The sequence below is a fragment of the Kwoniella bestiolae genome, chromosome 4 (assembly GCF_000512585.2).
Source record: "Kwoniella bestiolae CBS 10118 chromosome 4, complete sequence".
Lineage (NCBI taxonomy): Eukaryota > Fungi > Basidiomycota > Tremellomycetes > Tremellales > Cryptococcaceae > Kwoniella > Kwoniella bestiolae.
The window spans coordinates 1,290,572-1,314,340 of NC_089244.1; the positions used below are offsets into that span (position 1 = coordinate 1,290,572).

Consider the following 23,769-nt stretch of genomic DNA (forward strand, 5'->3'; position numbering starts at 1 on the left):
CATCGCATACTCATCTCATCGTTTCTAACCGACTCTCCTCTGTAAGATCCAATCTCTGTCTGGATCATAGACGATACACCCTGTGTGGGTCCAAGCTCATGTGTTCAACATATCATACGGAAAGGATACTCTGCTACACGGAAGCAAACCCGCACAGAGACCTCAACCTGCGTTGCAACAAGGGGCATCGACTCATTCCTTGTTGACTGGAGCACGATAAAAAATAAGAGAGTACGTCATGCTCAGGTAGAGGGTGAGTCGAAGTCAACTGGCCTGACGTATGCAGCGAGAGGAGAGAGGAGAGATCGATTTAGGTTGGAAAAGACAATTGCTAAGTGTGATCATACGGTGGCCACCCATACCATTAGCTAGATACAACAAACCCTCCCCCAGACCTGGGTTGACCCTAAATTGGATCGAATAGTAAGTCAGACATACATACATAATTTACCTTTTTATCCTATTCCTATCCTTAGGAGGGGTTAGTAACTATCGTAATCCCTTCTTCTCTTCTTTCTCCCTATCTTCCACCACCACCCGCTGGGGATCTAGGTTCTTTGGAATCTGATCTAAACGTTTGGAATCATAGTCATAATCACACTATATACAAAGTCTCACCTTCCTAAGCTAATAAATAAGCATCATAGTTGATCCGACACCGACTAAACACCCCCTCCCCCTTTTACATTCCAACAACCTTTTATCTCTTCTCTGTTTGATCTTGCTTTTGTCATCGTTCTTCTCCCTTCTCCCAAAGACACAATCCATCAAGACACAATAGAGATTCGTAATCTTGATTGATCAACTACCGTCATCGACATCTTTCACCTTCACTTCGCTGGAATCCCCTGATACAGATTCCAATAACCCTATCTACCCTTGAGCGATTCGCTCGCCTGCTCACATCGATATCTTCGCGCCGACTTCTAAAGGTCTTCTAGCAGATCAACGCAACAAGCTTTGCAATCATCTTGCGCTATTCTGGCATCGGGATCGTCGTATAGGGACAAAACCTACCATCAGAATCAAGCAAGAAGGGAAGCGTACTTGTGCCGTTGGAACACATGATCTCAAGTCAACGTCATCGCCCAACTTCCAATAATCAACCTGAGATCACATAGCAGGGGGATAGGGACAACAGGAAAAGCAAAGCGATCTTCATCTGACCAGATCAGAGGTATATCCAATGGATAATTCACCTTACTCAAGTATCATCCCTCCCGATCGACGTGGTCCCACCGCATTACCAAGACACAGCTACAACTCCAATGTAGGAGGAGGCGAGGGGGCAGAGGGCGGCAGGAGGAACGACGGTGATGGGTCTAGCAATTTAGGTGACAGGAATTTTCCTCAGAATACTCAAGCTACTTTACCTCAACAATACCAACATTTCTCAGCGTTTGGACCACCCACGTCCACTCCTGCCAGCGGTACGGGAATACAACCCCTTCGAACATTACCACCTGGACCTTCTTTCCTATCATCCTACAATGCTCCTCACTTTCGATCTTCCCCACATGGATATCCAGAAACTATGCCACAGCTTCCTTCACCTTTGACATCACACCGATATGAATATCCCCTCCAGTCGTATCAATCTACTACCGCTAGCTCCGGTGGACCAGGAGGGATCCAACCTTGGCAATATGGTGGACCATCTAGAAGAAGAGAATCCATGCCGGACATGGTTAACAAAGACACCTCTCACCCGCTGTTCTCGAATCGCCCGATGGTCGGTGGCTCAGGATCGGATTTCACCAGCCCAACCCTTCTGGGTAGTGATGGTGGTAATGGGTTACAGCAGTATGTGCACTCCCTCACCGGTCTAGTTCAGACATCACCCGTACAAGCTTCGCCCGCTACATTGGGTATTCGCACTTGGCAACCTATGTCATCGGTCCCACCTCAACCTCCCACTTCATCCGCACCGACTACCAAACGAAAACGAGCCAGAGCGAGTACCTTTGGATCGAGGACGACGGACGATGATGAGAGTCAGACTGCAAGCGTGAGCGCCAGTGCGAGTGTCCCTCCAAATGCGGCAAATACCTCAGTGAACAGTGTGGACGAAGATGAATTGGCCTCGTCAGTCGCAGGGGAGAATATCGCACAGGGCAATCAGCCACCCATAACAGCGAAAGACTTTTCGAAGCAGCTGGTGAAATCGTCGGTTGAGGCTGAGACATCTGGATCGGCGCAGAATATGGACGTCGAAGAAGGACAAGAAGGAGACGAAAAGTTGGATCATAGGAAGAGAAAGAGGAATAGGACGATAAGAAGTTGCGTACCTTGTCATAATCACAAGCGAAGGGTGGGTAGATTCCTACGAAAGTCGGCGAACCAGGCTGACTGTTGCGTACGTAGTGCGATAGAAAGAGGCCATGCGGGAGATGTACGGCTTTAGGCTTGGTGAGCTGTCCCTTTCATCTGCTAGACCGCAACATACTGATTTGTTGATAGACCGGAACTTGTGTTTACGAGATTGACGAAGCTCGAGACATGTAAGCACCTCATCCTCATGCCCACCCAATACCGATAACATTAACGATTGAACACAGGAACGACCCGGAAGTCGCAGAGACAGAACGTCTTCGACGTCGGATCGCCGAGCTCGAACAAGTAGTCCGAGATTTACGTCAAAAGGCACCTACTCGTGCTCAAGCTCAACTCGCTGCCATAACTTCCGCTGACCCCGCTTCTTCGTCGGCGGTCATCGAAGAAAGTGCAGGGGAAGATAAGAAGCGAAGAGTCATCGTGGATCGGTTTGCGAGGTTCAAGCTTGACGAGGCCAAGGACGTCGAGAACTCTGCTGCTGCGGCTGGAAGTAGGAGTATCACTCCCAACCCACCCGCTTGGGCGCCGCAGAGTGTGATACCCTCTCGGTCAGGTGGTATACGATCCAACATCGATCCAGTGGCTCTGGACAAGAATCCATCAGGACCACCTATCCACCATGCTACGGCCGATTACAAGTCTGAACCGTATCAGACTTACCTGTTACCTGGAGAAGAGATGTCTTCGGATAAGACGGGGAGAAAAGTCTTTCTAGGGGCATCGACGGGCAAATCAATGCTGAGAAGGGTACGTGCGATTGTTAATATCGATTCTTCATTGTGCTGGGTGCTGATCCATGTATGACAGCTTCGTGAACTTGCCAAAGATAAGGGTGATGGTCAATTGCTGTCTGTACCTGAAGATGTAGCTTTTACTGGAGTCTTTCCAGATCTCAGAAAAACTTACCCTTTCACAACTATCTGGAGTCATGAGAATTTCAGTGCAGAGATCATTGGACTGCTTCCGAGCCCAGAACAGGCTGAACTGTGAGTGCCTTGCATGATCCCGAGATTAGTACTATGTGAACTAAGATATCATTCCGCAGACTCTGGCAAGCTTGGGAAGAAGAGCATGCGGTGTACTTCCACCCGTTTCACATGTGAGTTCACTTCCCGCTAGCTTCTCATACAAAAAGGCTGGTTTACTGACAGCTCTTCTTCTCTCTCAGGCCAACGATACATGCCGAATATTCAGCCTTCTTCGCCATGTCAACGCAAGACAAAATGAACATCCCTCTGTCATCCCTTGCTTTGCATCTGATCATCTGTGCTCTGGGTAAATCGTCGCTGACTACGTCTCTAAAACTTACTGCATCATAACTGATGGCTTAAAATATACCTTATAGGGTGCGTGATCCGAGCTACTTGTGCAGAACTCTTTGGAAATCCCGATGTTTCAATGGCAAGGAATGGTCATGTCAGGAAATTATCGAAAGATCAGAAGGATTTAACGTCTAGCAGACTGCAGAGCGAGCTTTATTGTGAGTGGTATACCAAGATGTTATTGGCTTGTAATTGTGCTAAGATCCTTGTCTTGTAGTATCTGCATCATTCCAAGCTCTCAGATTGTGTGCATACCTCGCCAATCCGACCATGAGAACTGTCCAAGCGCAACTATTACAAATGGTCTATCTGTGAGTGGGATTCTGACTTCAGTCATACCCTGTGACTGACTTCTGCCGCAGACTTGCAAGTGAAAGGGCTTCAGACGCATGGACCACCGGCGGGACTCTGGTGAAACAAGCTATAGCTTTGGGACTTCACAAAGATCCTCTTAGCCTTGATCCGAAGATCTCGATGCGTGATGCGGAAATCCGGAGGCGACTGTGGTAAGTTTCGTGTTCATCCGAGTGTCAGCTCAAAGATCAACGTTTCAATTCGCTGCAGGTGGTCAATTGCCGGTTTCGAATGTATGTTATCTTTATTCTTCGGACGGCCAAGTACGATCAGCTATTATTCGACGAATCTACCTCAAGATCGACCGGATGCGAACCTATCTGAACTTCCAGGCAGCGCTCAACAATACTTACCGCCCTCCAATGTCCTTTCCAACGAAACGACCGAGCAGACCTACCACGCTGCATTCTACCAATTGACAATTCCGTCCTTCGAACTTCTCGATCGAATCTTTACTGTTGATAGGAGGTTCAGCAGATCGACGATTTATGGATGGTTCTCCCCGCCACCTAAAGATAGTACTGAGCAGCAGAGTTCCTCTTCCTTCCAGCCAAGTGGCGATAACAATCAACATACTTACCAGGATGCCATTCGCCTCGCTCAGGATATAAGTCAGTGGTACTCCCATTTGCCCTCAGGTATGAAGTTCAGCGGGGATGATACGCCCGAGTATCTATTGGGATCAAGGAATAGAAGACAGTTGAATCAGACTTTGATCCTGAGTATGAAAACTTGGAGTATTGTGTGAGTGACCAACCTCCCTTTTCGAAGATGTCGATGCGACTTACTGAAGTCTTCGGGTATAGTATGGTCCTTCATAGGCCGTACCTCCGACTTGACCCTACTGCCTATCCTGAATCCACCGAGATTTGCTCCCAGGCTGCTCATTTGCTTTTGAGGACGTATAAGTCAATGGCAGATACGAAGAGTACCCTCGCTTGGTCGTTTTGGACAATGCATTATAGGGTGAGTCATACTTTCAAAGTGCGAGACGGCCAAGGTTCACATGCTAATGTGCGCATCTGGTGGTAGGCTTTCCAAGCTGGTGCTGTGTGTGCGTTCTTGGCTATCAGACAGCCTGGTACGGAGATTGCCGATAAGTGTTTGGTGAGTTTCCTACTTTGTATGTCAAACACAAATGGCCTACTGAGTTTGAGTTCATTTGTTGTCTCATATCGTTAGAATGACCTTCAAGGAGTCATCAGAGTATTTGAAGACAGACTTTCCACATGGAATGTCTCACACCCTGTCCAAGCGGATCTATGTGAAGGTTTAGTACAACTCGAAAAGCTAGTCACGTAAGTTCCGCTCTTTCCAACATCCATCTCAGTGTAATAGTCCCCAGCTTAATATAATGCATGACCCGATCCTCAGTGCCGCAACGCAACAACGTAATACCCCTCTACAGCAACACACGGCCACGGCTTCAAGCTCGCATTCGTCAATGTCTCCCAACATGTTTGGCATGTCGCCCAAAACATTCTCAGACTCAAGCTTCACCACTCCCCTATCTCAGATCCAAGCCTTCCCACCTGTTTCTCTACCTACACCTGCCAATGCGGGATCGGGGAACCCCAATTTTTATTCGAATTTTTCGAACGGTCTTCCAACCGGTAATCAGACTCACAATCACAATCACAGTACTGAACCTAGGATTGACCCCATGAGCGGCGGGACGAGTGGTAATATCAATGGGAATGGAAATGGAGATCTGGGCGGACAGATGAATGCAGATTTCAATGGACCTGAACCGCTGGCATTACCTCAGGTATGTTTTGTCTTTGTCTCTGTCTCGCGAGGGATTTGGGACGGTGGCTGATTTGATTTTTTGTCGTGTTGATGGGACAGTTCTGGGCAAGTATGTTTGGAATCAAGATGGACAAGGCTAAAGAACCGGCTGCGTTGGGTGTGCAGAACAGCGCTAGTGCGAGTGGTAACGGGAGCTGGTGAGGTGATTTAACGGTCGACAAAGATACTGTGGGCAGCGAGGAGGAGAGCTCTGGATCAAGTGTTTTTGGCGCAGGGCGATCAAATGATGATTGGTTTTTTTTTGGTTCTTTTTGGTTTCTTCATTCTTTTCCCATCACTTAATATCATCATTGGTGATCTCGCTTGTACCCTTACTTGTTGAAAGAAATAAGATATGGTATAAATTGTGTGTATGATATAATTCTGATGTATATAACTTATGTATGGCGAAGATCACACCCACGCCGTTGTAGCCTAATGACCGGTCAATGGCCGAGAAAGGTGCCACGTTCACCGACCATCATTGTGTCCTCATTACGCGTTTGGTCAACTTCCAGTCGATTCCACGTACAGTCAGTCAATTACCACTATATATATTGCTGTTATTGCATCCTTCTCATCACAAGTCATCTACCATACTCTCGAGATCCAGAAGCAACAATGGCAGACGCAAAGAAGAAACAGCTGGTATTCAACATGTAAGCCAAGTCTCCCTCTTACTTCATTCCGAGGTAGCTGAATTGAGGACCTGTGTATCTGTAGTATCGAGTTCTTGAGGACCTCGGCTCAAGATGGAACTGTCAAAGAGGATGATAAGGAGTCTTTGGAAGTCGCAGGTGAGTCTTATTCTCTTCACCTTCTCTCTCAATATGAGATAAAACGAGAGCTGACATCGTGTCGTGATCAGTCCAATGCATAGCCGAGTCCTTCGGTGTAGACCCCGATTCATCAGAGGACCAGAAATCCTACTCCATCGCCCCCGCTTCCCTCCTATCTATCCTAGATGTATTCCTCAAGACCAAAGCCAAGTCCGCTCCCTCCGCTCCCACCTCCACTTCCACTGCCGGTAATGCTGGAGCCAAAGGATCCTCCGACCCCACCGAAGAAGATAAGAAGCAAGCCGAGCAGCTCAAGGCGAAAGGAAATTCCCTGATGTCGTCTAAATTATACGATTCGGCCATCGAGCAGTACACCCAGGCTATCGCTTTGTACCCCAACCCTGTGTATTACAGTAATAGAGCTGCTGCGTGGGGAGGACTGGGCAAACATGAGAAAGCTGCTGAGGATGCCGAGAAGGCGTTGGGGCTGGATCCGAATTTCGCGAAAGCTTATTCGAGGTTGGGGTGAGTGTTTTTTATTTGTTGTTCATGCTGTATTACGATTCCTTTTTCCGCTTTACATCTCTTTTCTTCTGTCGGGATTGCCTGTCTCTACATGAGCTGTCACTATCCTATCGCCCGTTTGACTCATCATGACTTCGGTCTGACCACTATTACAACTCTTACTGTACTCGTACTCTGCTCCGCGGTGATCCGCCTACTCCCTCGCGCCGCTTTAACAGACCCATGCTGACTCTATGTCAATTACAAAGCCACGCCCACTTCTCAACAGGAGACTACCCCTCTGCCGTACAAGCGTACGAAGACGGACTCAAGCTCGACCCATCAAACACCAACATGAAGACTGCCCTGGCCACTGCCAAGTCCAAGCTTGCGGAATCATCCACAAACTCCGTAGCTGATCGAGAACCACCCTCTGGAGGTGCTGGAGCAGGAGGAGCCGGTGGGATGCCCGACTTGAGCTCGCTAGCTTCGATGTTGGGTGGTGCTGGAGGTGGAAATGGTGGTGGGATGCCGGATTTGGCTAGTATGATGAGGAATCCTCAGTTGATGGCTATGTGAGTGGACGTTCTGGTTTTTGGGTCAATAATCGGCTTGGATATTATCTATCCTATAGGGCTCTTCGATCACTCCGTTTCTGAGATGATATATCACATTACGCTCTGCTGCCATCACTTCTTTATCTTACATTGCGCACCCCTATTTGATTGGTTTAACATTGCTGACGCCATGTATACTTCCAGGGCACAACAAATGATGGCGAACGGAGGACTCGAAAGGCTCATGCAAAACCCCGCTCTGAGGGGTATGGCCGAGAACATGCAGAATGGAGGTGGTATGCCTGATATGAGTCAACTGGCCAATGACCCCAGTATGAGGGAGTTGTAAGTTGATCCTCATCCCCGTTCTGTCGAAAAGATCTGTGGCTGATTGTAATGATTCTGTTTCGTTTGTTGGGTTTAGGGCACAACAATTCATGGGTGGTCAGGGACAAGGTCAAGGACGGGGTGCATAGAGAGATGGATGGTAGCTTTGTACTATGGTTGACGCGCTATGCACTATCTTCCGCTTCGCCTCTCATCATTAACATGGGATGAAACCCTAATGTCTGGTTACCAGAAGTGTACAAACTTGACAACGATACAGAACATCACCTGACTACCTCGTGCAAGACATGGAGATCTGGCAGAGTACAGCAACACGATCAGGCACTGACTGGTATCTACCTAAAAATACCATATCCCAGTGATCGTCCTTTAATCACTAGGCAACCCATTCTTCATCATCTAGCACAGCTCACAGCTCACATTCATAGCAATGGGCTGTGAGTACTTATGCAATGCAACGAAGACCATAAAGACACTGCTTTTCTTTTCCTTTTCTTCTTCTGTCCCTTTCATCTCGTACGGTGACTTTTCATCTCTCTTTCGTTCGTTCATTTCGCTCTACTCTCTTTCTCGCAACCCCAATCGCTGTGCGATCACATCATTTTTCCTGTACGCTTTATTTGACTGTACTGCATCTTCCGGGAAGATCACTTGAACCTTTCGACCCCTGGTCCGGATCCCCTGATACATACAGCTTGTTGATCAAGTCCCATCATCCTTCTTTCTTCATCTTACACCCTTTTACAAATCCCCCTTGATCCTCGCTTGACGCCAATTACATCATAATGCGAACATCGTTGAATCTCTGTACCCTCCTCACCCTCCTTGCGTCGATTTCAGCCTCTCCCCTCAAAGCCCGACAGGAGGTTATTGGGATCTCGTCTCCTGGCGCTGCAGCTCCGACGGGAGAAGCGACTGCTGCTACTGAAGCGGGCGTGGTAGTGTCCTCCTCGGCCGCTGTTGAGGCTAGTACGTCCGCAGCCGCTGAAGCTGCAAATACCTCCGCTGCCGAATCCTCAATAGCAACGGATGCCGCCGTCGTAGAAGCTTCAAGTACGGAGAGCGCAGCTGTAGCAGCTGCTACGGCTGGTAATGCCGATGCGTCTAATGATCTTACCGTCGTCAAGGTGAGCTCTCTATCAAGGTTTTGAATTGGTTCGGACGTGAATGAAAACCTAACGACGTGATTTGTGGTCGTGCTAGTTCGCAGCGTTGGCTGAATCGCTCGAGAAAAGATTCTACGAAACTGCCCTTGCCAAATTTGATGCTCAGGCATTTACAGATGCAGGTTTCTTGGATGGGCAAGGTATCTTTGATCAAATACAGTATGTATCGTCTCTTCTCTTCTCTTCTCCTCTCCTTTCTTCCTTCCACATTCTCATCGATCGATACTTGATCTAGTCGCAAGCTGAGGCCGGTGAATGATGTCTATAGGGTCATAACGACCGACGAGGCCACGCACCTTACTGTTCTCCAATCCGTCGCGCAATCCCTGGGAGGGTCCACGGCAGATGTGGATAGCTGTACGTTCAGTTTTGATAGTGCTTTGACGGACGTCAAGACATTCTTGGCTACTGCGAGGGTACTGGAGTTTGTCGGTATTGATGCGTGGGTTGGGTGATACATACGCATACTCTATCATCCGATCATTTCATCTGACGAGGCTGAATTGGTAGGTATATCGGAGGAACCACTTTGATAGGTGATAAGTCCCTGTTAGTCTCTGCTGCTGAGATCACCACTGTAGAAGCTAGGTAAGTTTGGCTGGTTCATACTGTACATCTTATGAAGACGTTACGCTGATCGTTTGCATTGCATATTTATCAGACACAACACGGTTTTGAACACTTTAAATGGTCAGTTCACCACATCTTCGCGACTCTGCAAGAGGTCAAATAGCTGATGGGTAACAATCTTGACGTACAGGCGGACCATCCATTCCCAACGCTTTTGACATGGTCCTAACTCCTCAACAAGTCTTAAGCGTAGCTGCGCCATTCGTTTCGGGCGGATGTGATCCAGTAGCAGCACTGGGTCTGACACGTAAGGATCTTTCCTTCAAGCACTTCATCCCCTTTTACCGAATCGAAGTTGTATCTCCTTTCATGTCCCTCGTGATCACTTCGCTAAGGCGTCTTTGAAATTCGTAGCCACCCCCGCACTGACCATAACCAACACCGAACCCGCTCAACCCGGCACCCTCCTCACCTTCGGAGGAGCAGGTCTAGATGGCAAAGACCAAGCGGGTTTGTTCTGTAATATGATCATTGGCGGAGCTACCGAGTCGATCAACCTCCCTATTGGAGAATGCAGAGTACCTGAGGGATTGGACGGTGCTGGTGAGTTTAGTTGATTTGGCCATGCTAATGCACTGCACTCGACGTCGATTGATGGTTTCTGTCATTTGTTAGTTCACCTATTCATCACCAGTTCAGCCACGCCGATCAGCGCCAATATTGTCAATCAAGATGCGAGTGCCTTTGTGGCCGGTCCGGCAATTGCTTTTATCGATACCATCGCCAATTCACAGACACAAGTGAGTGAATTTCCTCTCCGTTACCTTGTACCATAATCGATCTTCAGCTCACATATCGTTGGTACTCTACTTCAGTTGCTGCTCGGCACGAACATCAACTCCAACGCTGCTGCTACTAACGGTAGTAGCGGTACAGGAAAGAAGAAGATTGTTATTACCCAGACCATCGTAGAGGAGGATATCGTATAGCTTCTATCGGATGGTATCAGTGCTGGAGAGTTTGCAATATACCCTGTGATTCCGTTTCAAATTCGATGTTTAGTTGGCTTTTTGATTATTGTATGTACCAGTCCAAAGTACAAGACGCCTTTCCAGTATGTATCCCTCAATGTATCCCTCAATGGTATTCGTAAGACCAGGAGGATGACAAGCAATGCATTCATGAGGATTTTGACGTCGATCGTACTGTAGTATGTAAAATAGCCAGAGTGTTATGTAGCTCCGCATACGGCTTCTCCTACGGCCGTGTTGAGGATAAGAGCTACAATGAGACCGTATAGACCCTGTAAAGCACGAGACCAATCAGCGACATTCCGAAGATCACCTCAACGTGCCCACCATAAAGGCCCGAATAGGATTGCGAGGAACAAGGATAATAAGTAGCAGAAGGACAACTCACGATAACCTCGGCGAAAATGAGGATCAACACCATCGAGACGAATACCTTTGATTCGTAGAGGTATGCTCTGACACACTATGCACACATAAAATAAAGTCAGCTGACAGTTGGATCTTCACATATTTACCAAATGAGAACTGAATGTTTAACTCACGGCATCTCCGACTATACCAATAGCATACCCAGCGGCTAAACCAGTGAACCCACAAGCTAACACAGTCCAACAGTCAGCTGACAAGGACGCTCTTAGTGATCAGCAGAAAGGGACAAGACCCACCTAAACCAGCAGCCAGATGAATAAATCCTGCGAATAGCGAGTATGGTTCGGTTGGCGATACTGATGATACCAAAGTTAGTCCAGTATACAAAGGAATGTGTCTCAATAAGGTAAGGGGTGAGACATACTGTTACCGGCGATTAAGACTGATACTACTAATCCATATACTGCGATAACTACATTTACGTGTCAGAGAAGTGTTCGGTCGATCAGGAAGGAGAGGGGGAAGACGTACTACCGGACATCTGTAATCAGGCATGTCAGCTGTTTAAGCTTTCAATACACGATGATTTCTGCATAACTCACAACAACGGGGATCAAAGACTACGATCGTCGACAGGACACATTCATCGGATTAGCCGGTTGATCCAATCATACTTGAGAGCTGTTGAGAGCTATAAATCAGAACATACCTTCATAATGAGATCGGGTCTACACGCATATATCAGCTCTGGGACGGACAAACGATCATCATCGTCGAGCTCACCTGAATGTACCTAATCCCGCAATTCCAATACCAGCTTTCGAAGTTCCATAAGCTGCTCCGACAGTTGAGAAAATCATCTATGATTGGCATTGCTGGTTAGTGTTAATGTGCCGACGACCAGCAAGTGAAGGAGACATACGGCACTGGCTACTCCGGCGAAGCTGTTTGAAGGGGCAACGTCAGTTCATCGCGATCTGGCTTGAGGAGGAAGAGTCGTTGAAAAACTGACCCGAAGAATGGCGCCCAGGGTGGACAGAGCTCTGACATTTTGATTTGCGGGGGTGATGTACTTGTGGGAGAGTGAGGTCGAGAGACGATATGATAGTGAATGGCAAATGAGGTCGATGCATGGAGATGGACAACGAGCAATGATACGTACACTCTCAATGCCGGAGCTGGCCTATGCTGACGTTGGAGGGGTTATCACTACTGTACCAGGCGGAATCAAATCACTCGCATCAAGAATACCACGTCATGCTACCCTCGCACGCTCTTTAGTACGCGTTTCAAGAGAATTAGAGAATTAGAATTATTAATGATGTTCCATGAGGTTCATAGATACAGAAAAGTTGGTTGAACATCTCATATCATACCTTCAATCTACCCAACACCGCACAAGATCAGTCAAGATGCAAGGTAGACTCCCGCAGATGGTACGTCATTGTTCAGCTGACCTCCATTCTCATACCTCAAACCAGAAGGGAAAGTAGCTGATCCACTCGGATTTACAGCAACCGACCGTCGTCCTTCTTCGAGGTATGTCTAGATCTGTTGTCAGCTTCCAGAGTAGTGAAATACGATACAGTAAGATGTATGGAGCTGATGTTTCATCTGATGGCTACAGAGGGTACCGACACATCTCAAGGTATAGGACAGCTCCTCTCCAACATCTCAGCATGTCTAGCTGTGGCTCAAACCATAGCTACCACGCTCGGACCTAGGGGTATGGACAAGCTCATCGTGGATGATAGGGGATTAGCTACCATCTCTAGTAAGCTGCCAGTTCCTTCGCTACTTACAATAGATAACCAGCTGATATTGATGTAAAATTAGATGACGGAGCTACTATCCTCAAGCTACTTGATGTTGTTCACCCCGCTGCTAGAACTTTGGTGGATATTGCTCGAGCGCAAGATGCAGAAGTTGGGGATGGTACGACTAGTGTCACTTTGCTGTGAGTTAGCTCATTTCTGGAGGTCATGATGAATCTTGTTTCCTGGCATTGTTTATGAGACGGATCGCTGATGTAGGTGACATACGCTCTTCAGCGCCGCCGAGATATTAAAAGAAGTCAAACCATTCATTGAGGAAGGTGTAGGACCCCATGTCATCATCAAGGGATTGAGAGAAGCTAGGAGCTTGGTAAGCTTCCCTGCAATTGGTCATGTACTGGATAAGCTTGCTGAACAGGCCCCATAGGCAATCAAAAAGATCAACGAGATCGCAGTGACGATAGAGAAATCTGATCCTGAGTGAGTTCCGCGACCATCCATCATGAATCGATGATATCAAGGGAAATCAGCTAATATCATCCACCAACAGGAAATTCCGTGAACTCCTTCTCCAATGCGCCTCCACCTCCATGTCTTCCAAACTCATTCACTCCCAAACACCCTTCTTCGCCAACATGGTCGTCGACGCGGTTCTCTCTCTCGACCAGAAAGACCTCGACGAATCGCTCATCGGAGTGAAGAAAGTCCCTGGAGGTGGTATGCAAGATTCCCAGCTCATCAAGGGAGTAGCATTCAGGAAGACCTTCTCGTACGCTGGATTCGAACAACAACCCAAATCATTCAAGGATCCCAAGATATTATGCCTCAATGTCGAACTGGAATTGAAAGCTGAGAAGGATAATGCCGAGGTCAGAGTAAACGAAGTATCAGAATACCAAGCTATTGTAGATGCGGAGTGGTCGATAATCTACAAGAAGCTAGAAGCGATCGTAGAAACAGGTGCGAAAGTGGTTTTGTCCAAATTACCTATTGGAGATCTGGCTACTCAGTATTTCGCCGATCGAGATATCTTCTGTGCTGGGCGAGTCACCTCGGATGACCTCAAGAGAGTTACCCAGGCTGTTGGAGGATCCATCCAATCCACCTGCTCGGATATCGAGCCTCACCATCTTGGTCAGTGCGGGTCATTCGAGGAGAAGCAGATCGGAGGAGAGAGGTTCAACTTGTTCCAGGATTGCCCACAGGCTAAGACCTGTACGCTCATACTGAGAGGTGGTGCGGAACAGTTCATCGCTGAGGTGGAGAGGAGTTTACACGATTCAATCATGATCGTTAAGAGGGCGATCCAAAATAACAGTGTAGTAGCTGGAGGTGGTGCTTGCGAGGTGAGTATTGACTTTTCTTACTCAAATTAAATCAAATTTCGTCGCTTGTCACGACATCATATTTCTGATCACCCGACATCCGATTCTATCACCGCACAACTGCTATTTTAGTAGATCCTTGTGCAGGGTTCTGTGTGCTGACTCTCTTCTGATTCCCACACACAGATGGAAATCTCCAAATACCTCCGTGGCCACTCCCGAACAATAATGGGCAAACAACAACTAATTGTCGGAGCAGTTGCCAAAGCCCTCGAGATCATCCCCAGACAAATCTGCGATAATGCAGGATTGGACGCTACGGATATCCTTAACAAGCTGAGGATGAGACACGCTCAGGGAGACCTATGGGCAGGTGTGGACGTTGATTCGGAGAATGTTCAAGATAACATGAAGAGATTTGTTTGGGAGCCTGCTTTGGTCAAGACCAATGCGCTTTCTAGTGCGGTCGACGCTGCTTGTTTGATCTTGAGCGTTGATGAGACGGTCAGGAATCCGCAATCTGAGGTGAGTCCTTTTCCATCTGAATTACCCTCTTCCTTTTGCCAAAAATCTGCACGATGGTAGAAAGGGAAAGGATGAAGACTGACTGCACATTGATTTTTTCGCAGGCACCCCAAGCTGGTCCACCCATGCCTCGAGGCGCTGCTCAACAAGCTTTGAGAGGTAGAGGAAGAGGTATGCCGAGGCGATAGAACGATTATGTGTACTAGGAGGAACAAATTGGTTGAACGGTAGATGGTCGGGTTAGGGTATACTGTAGTGGTCATCAATGCATAGCAAATACAATAGCTAGGCAGCTGACTTCGGCGACAGCTGATGGGACCTTTTGTATTGTCAATCAAGCTGCATTGATGATTGTTTATTCGAAACACAGACAAATCACCCTCGCTGAAAAGCGAATAGACGTGAACAAAGTATGTACACGACATCAATTGAGGACTCTTGGCAGTCTTCATCTCTTGATCGTCTAAGCCGAATGACCGACAGGTGTACTACGGTTGCAGTAGTATCTCAGTTCAAAGTATGCCATAGAAGGTAGTACGAATACCTAGCACGCAGAGTATAAGATAGTTCAAATCAGATTGATTCGGTCTTACCTTGTCTGATGTGATTTTGCGTGAACCGAATAACATTGTAATGTACATAGCTTTGGTAAGAGATCCGATCAGATGAGATCTCTTTGTTGAGCTTTGGTATGACTGACCTCAAGAACGTGCTGAGGTCAAGTGATTCTACGACTCGAGAATATTCAAGTCGAAGTACAGTACAAGTCGAAGTACAGTACAAAACACAAATATATAAAGCCAAGTAGTTCCAAGTTCACCTCTGTTTCGCTCATCCTTCTCCAACATCATCTCAACCCACCTTCCCTCAACTATCACTCCAGTATATCAAGCAGCGATGCAACTCCCCTCCCTCCTCACCATCCTCCCTCTCCTCCTCATGACCCACTCCCTCCCAATCAACGATCCACCCCCCCTCGATACTAGAGTCAGAGACGACCAAGATGGCGGTGTCCGCACTGTCCGATCCGTCCCCACACCCACCTTGACCCAAGGGGACATCGCCAATATCGACGCGACTCCTCTCTTCACTGAACCAAGATACTACTACCCCATCACCACGCTGCGAATCCCGCTACTGGTTGATATTGGGAAGGTGGTTCCTACTATCCCGCCTAAGCCTGAATGGCCGGTTCCTGATCCTGGGCCTAGACCTGGGGATCTGCAGGAGGTGGGGATTGTCATTGGATCTTAACTGAAGTGGGTGCTTTGTAGTACAGGAAAGAGAAGGGGGGGCTGATGATGATTTATACCGTAGACTGGAATGCCGATTGATCCCCCGGCCCCCCCAATTTTTATTTTCCTATAAGGGGGTTGGGCCAGGGCGCAGTTTGTAGTTCTTCTCTTCGCTTGTCACTTTGTTCTTTTGGGATTAGGGGAGTTCTTGGTATATACTATGATATGGACTGGTATCATTATGTATCGTCCGGCTCAACGAGCCAGCTGTACTGTATTTGCCACCTAGAATTAAGGGGGTATCAAGGTCAGATCCACACAAACTCGTCTCGGCCTCACAATCGGTCATCTGGCTGATAGTCGTGCAGGAAAGATCAAGATTCGAGGGTCCGACGTTGATGTGGAATCCAGACCAAGACCGTATACACAGGAGATTACACACACAGATTGATCGTAGCTGCCTGATCTTGATGGTGGACCTGGTTCAACGAGATTGATTGATTGATGGGAACTTGCTTCGACCTGATTCAGGCGGGACATGAACTTACGAACACAAAGGGCGAGGTGATCGGATATTGCCTGACTATATTCATGAATTGATTTCTGAGGTAAGGACAAAAGCGGTCCTTGACAATTTACAACAACATGTAAGTTAGCTATCAAATAGCAGAGCAGAGCTGAACAGCGCCCTTTGTCTTAACACCATTATAATTTCACCTTAAAGGCAAATATGCCAAGTGACTAGCTGACATGCTTCCACACGCCGCCCTCCGGCGCTCATTGCTCCGGAGGCTGGACTCTCCAGACATACCTTTGAGGGGACTGAGCAGCTCCAGGACATCCTTTACACTCAGACACGGATCCTTGCGGTCTGATAACTGCGTAGCTTGGACCATGCTCTTTGCAATTTCAAGCACTCGAGGCTGGACAACGTTGACTTTTGCCAAGTCACAGGAAGAAACCACGTTCAAGGGTTGGAGGAAAGGGGTTGCTATCCTTGCTTCTCATTCTCATAGTCAGCTGAGTAGGAAGAATAAGCGAGAACAAAGTGTAATGTCAACCCATCAGTGTAAAACATAGTTGGAAAGAAGGTATAAAAACCTTTGTCAAGACTTCTCTTTAATCCCTTCTAATCAATTCCAACCACCACATAAACCGCTCGACCAAATCTATATCACCACACCACACCACAAGCCACCAATACAACCATGCACTTCACTACCATCTCTCTCATCACCTTATTTTCACTCTCTACTATCCTTGCCCTTCCTGCATCTCACCCACGAGCCATCACGACCACCTCTACCGACAACGAGGATGGTATCGTAGGTATCAACGCCATCGGTCGAGCTATAGCTGCCATCGGTATCATCGAAGATCCAACCACCACCACCACCCCTGAAGTGGGGATCAACGCTATCGGTCGAGCCATCGCTTCTAACCCTACCGAATCTACTATTGGCCTCAATGATATCGGTGGGACCATCGGCGTGATCCCTGCTCCATCTCCCAAAGTGGGCATCGAAGCTATCGGTCGAGCTGTCGCCTACCCGCCTTCTGATGATACCATCAAGCCCAACGCGATTGGTAGAGCTATCGCTGCGATTGCTTACGACGAGGACGAGTCCACCGCAATCCCTTCACCTACCGTCGGGATCGAGGCTATCGGCAAACGAGCTATTGCGGCGATTGGTACTCAGCCTACAGGTGTGGAAGTGGATGCCATCGGAAGAAGAGCTATTGGAGCCATCGGTACTCAACCTACTGGGGTCACCGTCAATGCCATTGGGAGAAGAGCCATCGCTGCGATTGGAGCTGTTGGGGATGATGCAGAGGGTGAAAAAAGGGATGTTGAGGTGGATGCTATTGGTAAATGATGGAAAGACACAGTAAGTCTATTGATTTGATGTTTGTCACTGATCAATCGTATCGCCCTTGGGCTGAAGCATCTGTTGTAACTCCGCAGTGCCCGCTTTCCCCTCGTAGCTGGTCTATAATTTTTCTGTAACTCCGGATACAAATTCCTCGAACTCTCCTCCCAAAGCGTGATGTCCGCACACTCATTGACAACTCAGTTGACAGAAGATTGGTATATCTTGTGTAAAATGCAACAAGCTGTGAATGCAAACCAGGTACACACATCCGCAACGATCAAACACCGTAGATGCACGAGCATTGTGACATTTGACATATCAAGTTTCAGCTATAGCTTCTCCACCTTGAATGGCCGCTTTGGTGGAATCACAGCATGCTACCTTGTCGTCGAGCTGATACCGAGCTTTGTTGCAAGGGTGTGACCACAGGTTGGATGATATCAAGAGCGATGCACGGAGCATCCACCAAAGGAGGATCTGACGGAGGTCACCTTCTCCGTCGCGCTAAGCAGTGCAATTAAATGCAGGGTCCCCCCTCCGTTAGTGTATCTGGTGGCAGCCACTGACCCCCTGCACGGCCCACTTTCCCTTGCCCCGCACTGAAGGGCCGTATGTTATGTTGCATTCACTCGGTCGGAGAAGGCAACTGATACATGACAACGACGCCTCGATGCGTAACATATACGAGTAACGCGATGTGCATGGATCGGTCATCGGTTTAGACTAGTGTCGGTCCTCGGTTTCCCCTTTGAAAGGTGGTCAACAATGCTTAACGGACCATCAGAGGCGGAAAAGAGGTTTGGAGAAAAGGTATAAAAGCCATGGCATTGACATGACATGTCGAAATACCTCATCGCAAACAACTTCATTCTTTAACGATACTCATATCATCTCCAACCTTCTACGAGCCTTTTGATAAACCACGACCACAACTACAACAATGAAATTCAACTCCATCGTCATCCTCACCTCCCTCCTAACATTGACCAACACCGCCTGGAGTGCCCCCGTCCGACAACTCTCTGATAGATCACCCGAACCTGAACCTGGAAGATTCGACGGCGTGCTTGATAGCGCGGGTCACCAAGTCGGAGGTGTCATCGGTCGCCCCATCTCTAATTCCGATGAGATGACCAACCATCTCTCTGGGCGATCACCCGAAGCCCAACCTGGTAACAGGTTTGGAGGTGTCCTTGATAGCCCCGGTCATAATGTTGGAGGCGTCGTCCACAACGGTCCCATCTCCATTCCCGGTGAATTCACCAACCATCTCTCTGGGCGATCCGCTGAACCCGAGCCCGGCTTCAAGTTTGGAGGTGTCTACGGTGGTGTCAACCATCTACCCGGGGGTACCGTCGTCTATGGTAGATCGGCCGGACCCGCTCCCGCTCCCGAGGCTGAAGCTCAACCGGAGGATCACCCTTGGTGGTACGTCGGTTGGAGAGGGTGGTGTAAGTGTATCTCTGCTCGATGTACAGGTAGGAGACACGAAGGCTGATATAATTTGACTTTACAGAATCTGGAATACTTTCGTGTGTATTTCTTACCTCCGATCCTGGACGAGAGGGATTGAGATATTTCTAAATGGACGTTGCTGTACATGGACTTTTCACTTTTATACGACAGGATGTCTATCATGCATGTGTGTCGTGCGTTGGGTTTTCAGTGGCATCGAATACATAGATTCGATCTGACACTTTTTCCTTCGAATGGTCATCCTCCTTCCACGAGTACCATGGCTGTTCAACGCCGCGGATATCTTGCGATCTTATTGGCCGAGCTGGAACAAAACCCAGCATCTGTCGACCGGTGTACATTACCGCCACTTCAAGAGGGAGTACGTGATCTGTGATCGACACGAAATGGTGAGACATTCAGGCGCTGAAGGTACAAGGCGATGTGGCACAGACAATTGACGATCAGTTGAAGATCTCTTGGCGAAAGATTACGACGACATTCATGTTATATGTGTGTCAGCTGAATCATCACCATCAATCCTACCTACATATTCGACTCGGCAGCAAGGCTTCACGGGGATGTTAGCTTTATCGGACAGATCTCCTGTCTTTCGTATCACAGCATTTAGCGGTGCTCGAATGATCTTGGAAAAAGTATATAAAGCATGCATTCTGCCTATCAGTGCTACCTTCCCGGACAACATAACTCCCCCAACAGCTACATCAGCCTTCATACAACCCACAAGACAGTCTGAATAATGCAATTGAAATCCCTTTTCACTACTCTCGCCTTACTCTCCCTCACACCTTTCACGCTCTCAGCACCCGCTCCAATCGAGGATCGAGCTATCGCGGTCGATCCTACCGTCGTAACTGCTCGAGCCATCGCTGCGGACCCTACCGTCGTGACTGCCCGAGCAATCGCAGTCGATCCTGACGTCGTAACCGCCCGAGCAATCGCCGTCGACCCAACCGTAGTAACCGCCCGAGCCGTCCTCGAAACCGCCGCCGTCGAAAAACGACAAGATGACGGGGGAGTAAGAACTGTCAAGCACATCGCCCGACAAACTGTTGAAGGAGGTGATGGTGGTGGAGTGGGAGGAGGGAATGTCCCATCTGTTACTCAACCTGCACTTGGACCTGCGGTCTTGAACCCTGTTATCTCGCCTGTAGTGGTTCCTGGACCGGGAACCTCGCAGGCTGTTAGACCTTGGTGGTGGAATTGGGGGTGGTAGATGGTGCATGGTAGATGGTGAGTGCGATCCTCGAGGTAGACACAGATCCCAGTTGCGGGTGAGCTAATCTGGGAAACATTGATTCACCTAGCTCACATATCTGGATGCATGATGTGCCAACGTTCAGACGATGAGAGGCGCAATGGGGAGCTCCTGGTATACTGTTGTGTTGGATGTAAGGTTACCAGAGATGAGATGTGATTTACGATGTTTGCGTGATTGGATTCGTTTAATGCAGAGAAGTTATACGACTTACGCCCCACCACTGTCAGGTTACCTTTCAGAACCTCAGAATTATTGAGAGGGCGGTAGCTGGAGTATAACAACCCAAATTTGAGAAATGATTTGTCTTCCATCAGGTTTGCCCCACTGTTGATGTCTGCCCGAATAGGCTAATGTATCACTATTGAGAGGTCTACTGGCGTTCGGAAGCTGCCCCACCTTAGTACAGCCGATTGATCGCCACGCCCAAGTACTCCCCACTTGAATAAGCTCTTGCGCCCGTGCTTCCCATGGTAGAGTTGGGGCTGAGAACTGTATACGATTCGAAATCAAACTTCGCGCCTCTCGAAACATCCTATGGGACCGTTAGTGCATATTCCGTTATTTGCATCTCACTGAAAGCGCCCGGCGAAAGGTATAAAATGGACGCCTATTGAAAACTGCCTCAGCATGATCGCTCATCCAGCATCTCCGATCAAAGTTCCCTCATCTCAATAGGTTCTTCTTCAGATCATTGGCCGTTCTCTCGGTACTTCTCATGACCACCGCACTTCCCGATGATAATACCGGTAAGACCACGAAAGCGTACGATGGTCTCAATAAGAGGCAATGTCCTACGAGCGGGGAGATTTGTTTTAGGGTTGGAGGGGTAATCCAATGTTTTCGTAAGTCACAACAGCCAGTATATAGGTTTTAGAGTTGCGCAGAGAGTGATAAGCACTTCTGTAGCGTGTACAAGCGCTACTGCTCCTGCTCATGAGGTCACTGAAGCGGAAGATAACGCTGAGGTAGCTTAAGCCTGCCGGAGAACACATCTCCATATTACCATTAATCTTGCTAGCAGTACGGGGGCAGTGGGTCTTGATCAATTTCTATAAACGTCTTGTCCGTTGCTATTCCCATGCCTTGAGTCGATCTACCTGTGCATGCAAGGCTCTCCGTCAATATGTCAATATAAAAAGGGAGAGGTAGGATCAAGCGAAGCGTCTTTTGCAGGCACCGTTGAGAGATTGTTCTGGTCTGTAAGTTATAACGTGGCCAAGGCAGGACAAATTGCTGCATACTATACTATGTTAGTCGCAGGTCGGTCGCACATACAGTACTCATCCTTCATGATCACGGGGCACCGCCACAAAACCAGATCTCCCAGATTCAAAATTTTGAGACCTGTGTCTAAGGTATGAACATCACCTGTCATGGAGGTCACACGGCTATGCGGCGGGAGTATGACCTCGATGGTATCGAATTCCGTATTGGAGTGTTGAGCTGCAAAGTCTCACAGGTTGAGATCTCGAAGACAGGTCTTGGCAGAGGGTTGGTACTCCCAGGGTAGATCATTGCATCACATACTGATGGGAACAGCAAGCAAACCCAGATCACAAATATACTCTGCCTCGAAGCTTGTCTGTCACTTTTAATTGACCGTTGTGCCGGGATTCCCGAGATCTGGGTCTCAACGAAGCGAATAGCGTCTCAATCATAATGAGAGGTCTAAGTACTACTGTTCATTCCCGGTTGTTGGAAGCTAGATTCATGGACCAAATTTTGACTGGCTGGCTTGACATTCTCATACTCCTTTGCTTTTTCACTTCCAGCACCAACAGCTGCAATCTGACAAGATCATCGACAGCCACCATGCTCGTCAAACTCAGCCTTATAGCTTGTATCCTCAAAGTATGCTTCGCCATAGTTATCGGATCGATCACCTCCGATAAATCCAGTGTGGACAGCAGATCAATCGGTATCGTACCGGAAGATACCTGTGTTTGCCCTTATGATCCCGATGATCAAGAGGGGTCGTGGGAATGTCGTAAGTCCTTCACTTTGATACCATCTCTCAGACGCATTTCTCGTAAGCTCAAAGCAGTGTGCATGACACTTTGTTTTACGTAGAAGTCGACTGTTCAGACGCCGAGAAACGGATGTACCTCTCCGAAAGGGATTCGACTGAACACACCAAGAGAGTCTGTTATTGTCAAGATGATGATCCCTATTGCAGTGAGTGAGGCCTACTGGACCTGCAAACAAGCGAGTCTATAGAATATCGAGGAAGGAGCTGATGAGATGTGGGTGACGGATTTTGTAGACTGCCCGATCATCCATCGACCATGGAACGACTTTGATAAACGAGAACCTGAGGTGGATAACACCATCTCGGCTTTACACCCAAGAAGCTGCCCTCCGGATGGTCAGGAGGTTTGCCATAAGGTGGAAGGGAAGGTGGTTTGCATTCGTAAGTACTACCTGGATTCAAGAAGCACTGGCAGGATATCTCTGCTGATGTGTATTTGGCATTTTCGTTCTGGTCTTTTCATTCTGGATCTAGCTTGTATTGAGGAAAGGATCGTCTGTCCAGTCTACAAGAGAGCTCAGAGTGATTCTGCTATATGCTACAGGGGACTGAATGGGAAATACATCTGCCGTGAGTAAGAATAACCATTTTAACTAATCTACATACCGTAGACTCTCGCTGTCAGGATACTGATTGGCCCCCTTGAATCGTAGCACCCTGTCAACCCAGCTGCTGTCCGCGAGAGATATTCCGAGCACTCCATGAGAGTAACAGCGATGTATGGTGTCGTGAGTTCATCTCCCTCATCCCATGGATTACTTTATTGAAGCAGTAATCACACAGCACCATGCGATTATCCTCAAGCTGCTACCGTCACTGAACAAGTGACCGATATCACTCAACCTACTCCTACTGCCAAGTGAGGTGGATGATCGTGTGAGAATGGTCAGTTTCGGGGGAATGTACCCTATAATGTGATTGCTTGATCTAAAGTATTTCCCGAATTGACGTGGTACTCATGTAAAGTATGAATATATTGTCCGACAAATCCTCCTTTTAGGTTTATAAATGCACATACGGTAGGCACAATCTGAGATGACTAGACTGTTGAAGGCTGTGTAAGAGAATAGTATGTACATGTATCTTCCTATCTTGGCATCACCGACCGTCCATCAATCAACCACCTTCTCACCGGATGACCGAGATC

At 48.0% G+C, this 23,769-nt stretch overlaps 10 protein-coding genes across 10 annotated transcripts; 9 read left to right on the forward strand and 1 right to left on the reverse strand.

Moving 5' to 3' along the window:
* Nucleotides 1-1,186: 1,186 nt before the first annotated feature.
* On the forward strand, nucleotides 1,187-5,960 carry I302_106059 (uncharacterized protein; the record flags this gene model as incomplete). Its single annotated transcript, XM_019191805.1, has 17 exons — nucleotides 1,187-2,311; nucleotides 2,365-2,409; nucleotides 2,461-2,501; nucleotides 2,559-2,824; nucleotides 2,915-3,081; nucleotides 3,142-3,320; nucleotides 3,380-3,433; nucleotides 3,503-3,609; nucleotides 3,680-3,814; nucleotides 3,874-3,967; nucleotides 4,019-4,162; nucleotides 4,221-4,754; nucleotides 4,817-4,976; nucleotides 5,043-5,117; nucleotides 5,193-5,308; nucleotides 5,385-5,778; nucleotides 5,859-5,960. 17 exons carry the CDS (start codon nucleotides 1,187-1,189, stop codon nucleotides 5,958-5,960), a joined length of 3,738 nt encoding a protein of 1,245 aa, XP_019046435.1.
* Nucleotides 5,961-6,419: 459 nt separating this feature from the next.
* Nucleotides 6,420-8,114, forward strand: I302_106060 (uncharacterized protein; the record flags this gene model as incomplete). Its single annotated transcript, XM_019191806.2, has 6 exons — nucleotides 6,420-6,457; nucleotides 6,522-6,595; nucleotides 6,667-7,102; nucleotides 7,351-7,656; nucleotides 7,843-7,983; nucleotides 8,063-8,114. 6 exons carry the CDS (start codon nucleotides 6,420-6,422, stop codon nucleotides 8,112-8,114), a joined length of 1,047 nt encoding a protein of 348 aa, XP_019046436.2.
* Nucleotides 8,115-8,771: 657 nt separating this feature from the next.
* On the forward strand, nucleotides 8,772-10,711 carry I302_106061 (uncharacterized protein; the record flags this gene model as incomplete). Its single annotated transcript, XM_019191807.1, has 9 exons — nucleotides 8,772-9,113; nucleotides 9,190-9,311; nucleotides 9,421-9,594; nucleotides 9,663-9,740; nucleotides 9,814-9,842; nucleotides 9,913-10,029; nucleotides 10,137-10,325; nucleotides 10,398-10,522; nucleotides 10,598-10,711. The coding sequence occupies 9 exons, from the start codon at nucleotides 8,772-8,774 to the stop codon at nucleotides 10,709-10,711; spliced, it is 1,290 nt and encodes a 429-aa protein (XP_019046437.1).
* Nucleotides 10,712-10,953: 242 nt separating this feature from the next.
* I302_106062 (V-type proton ATPase proteolipid subunit 2) lies at nucleotides 10,954-12,172 on the reverse strand (the record flags this gene model as incomplete). The annotated part of the gene is made up of 11 exons (XM_019191808.1): nucleotides 10,954-11,025; nucleotides 11,142-11,216; nucleotides 11,296-11,351; nucleotides 11,419-11,478; nucleotides 11,547-11,594; nucleotides 11,654-11,663; nucleotides 11,725-11,742; nucleotides 11,832-11,850; nucleotides 11,906-11,982; nucleotides 12,045-12,066; nucleotides 12,135-12,172. 11 exons carry the CDS (start codon nucleotides 12,170-12,172, stop codon nucleotides 10,954-10,956), a joined length of 495 nt encoding a protein of 164 aa, XP_019046438.1.
* A 362-nt stretch (nucleotides 12,173-12,534) lies between these two features.
* Nucleotides 12,535-14,935, forward strand: I302_106063 (T-complex protein 1, eta subunit; the record flags this gene model as incomplete). Its single annotated transcript, XM_019191809.2, has 9 exons — nucleotides 12,535-12,558; nucleotides 12,637-12,661; nucleotides 12,750-12,896; nucleotides 12,959-13,079; nucleotides 13,174-13,267; nucleotides 13,325-13,377; nucleotides 13,448-14,243; nucleotides 14,409-14,747; nucleotides 14,852-14,935. 9 exons carry the CDS (start codon nucleotides 12,535-12,537, stop codon nucleotides 14,933-14,935), a joined length of 1,683 nt encoding a protein of 560 aa, XP_019046439.2.
* A 709-nt stretch (nucleotides 14,936-15,644) lies between these two features.
* On the forward strand, nucleotides 15,645-16,001 carry I302_106064 (uncharacterized protein; the record flags this gene model as incomplete). The annotated part of the gene is made up of 1 exon (XM_019191810.1): nucleotides 15,645-16,001. The coding sequence occupies one exon, from the start codon at nucleotides 15,645-15,647 to the stop codon at nucleotides 15,999-16,001; it is 357 nt and encodes a 118-aa protein (XP_019046440.1).
* A 1,189-nt stretch (nucleotides 16,002-17,190) lies between these two features.
* On the forward strand, nucleotides 17,191-17,859 carry I302_106065 (uncharacterized protein; the record flags this gene model as incomplete). Its single annotated transcript, XM_019191811.1, has 1 exon — nucleotides 17,191-17,859. One exon carries the CDS (start codon nucleotides 17,191-17,193, stop codon nucleotides 17,857-17,859), a length of 669 nt encoding a protein of 222 aa, XP_019046441.1.
* Nucleotides 17,860-18,796: 937 nt separating this feature from the next.
* On the forward strand, nucleotides 18,797-19,429 carry I302_106066 (uncharacterized protein; the record flags this gene model as incomplete). The annotated part of the gene is made up of 2 exons (XM_019191812.1): nucleotides 18,797-19,288; nucleotides 19,373-19,429. The coding sequence occupies 2 exons, from the start codon at nucleotides 18,797-18,799 to the stop codon at nucleotides 19,427-19,429; spliced, it is 549 nt and encodes a 182-aa protein (XP_019046442.1).
* Nucleotides 19,430-20,071: 642 nt separating this feature from the next.
* On the forward strand, nucleotides 20,072-20,548 carry I302_106067 (uncharacterized protein; the record flags this gene model as incomplete). The annotated part of the gene is made up of 1 exon (XM_019191813.1): nucleotides 20,072-20,548. The coding sequence occupies one exon, from the start codon at nucleotides 20,072-20,074 to the stop codon at nucleotides 20,546-20,548; it is 477 nt and encodes a 158-aa protein (XP_019046443.1).
* Nucleotides 20,549-22,405: 1,857 nt separating this feature from the next.
* I302_106068 (uncharacterized protein) lies at nucleotides 22,406-23,485 on the forward strand (the record flags this gene model as incomplete). The annotated part of the gene is made up of 6 exons (XM_019191815.1): nucleotides 22,406-22,580; nucleotides 22,664-22,768; nucleotides 22,857-23,003; nucleotides 23,097-23,192; nucleotides 23,276-23,350; nucleotides 23,406-23,485. 6 exons carry the CDS (start codon nucleotides 22,406-22,408, stop codon nucleotides 23,483-23,485), a joined length of 678 nt encoding a protein of 225 aa, XP_019046445.1.
* Nucleotides 23,486-23,769: the final 284 nt, after the last annotated feature.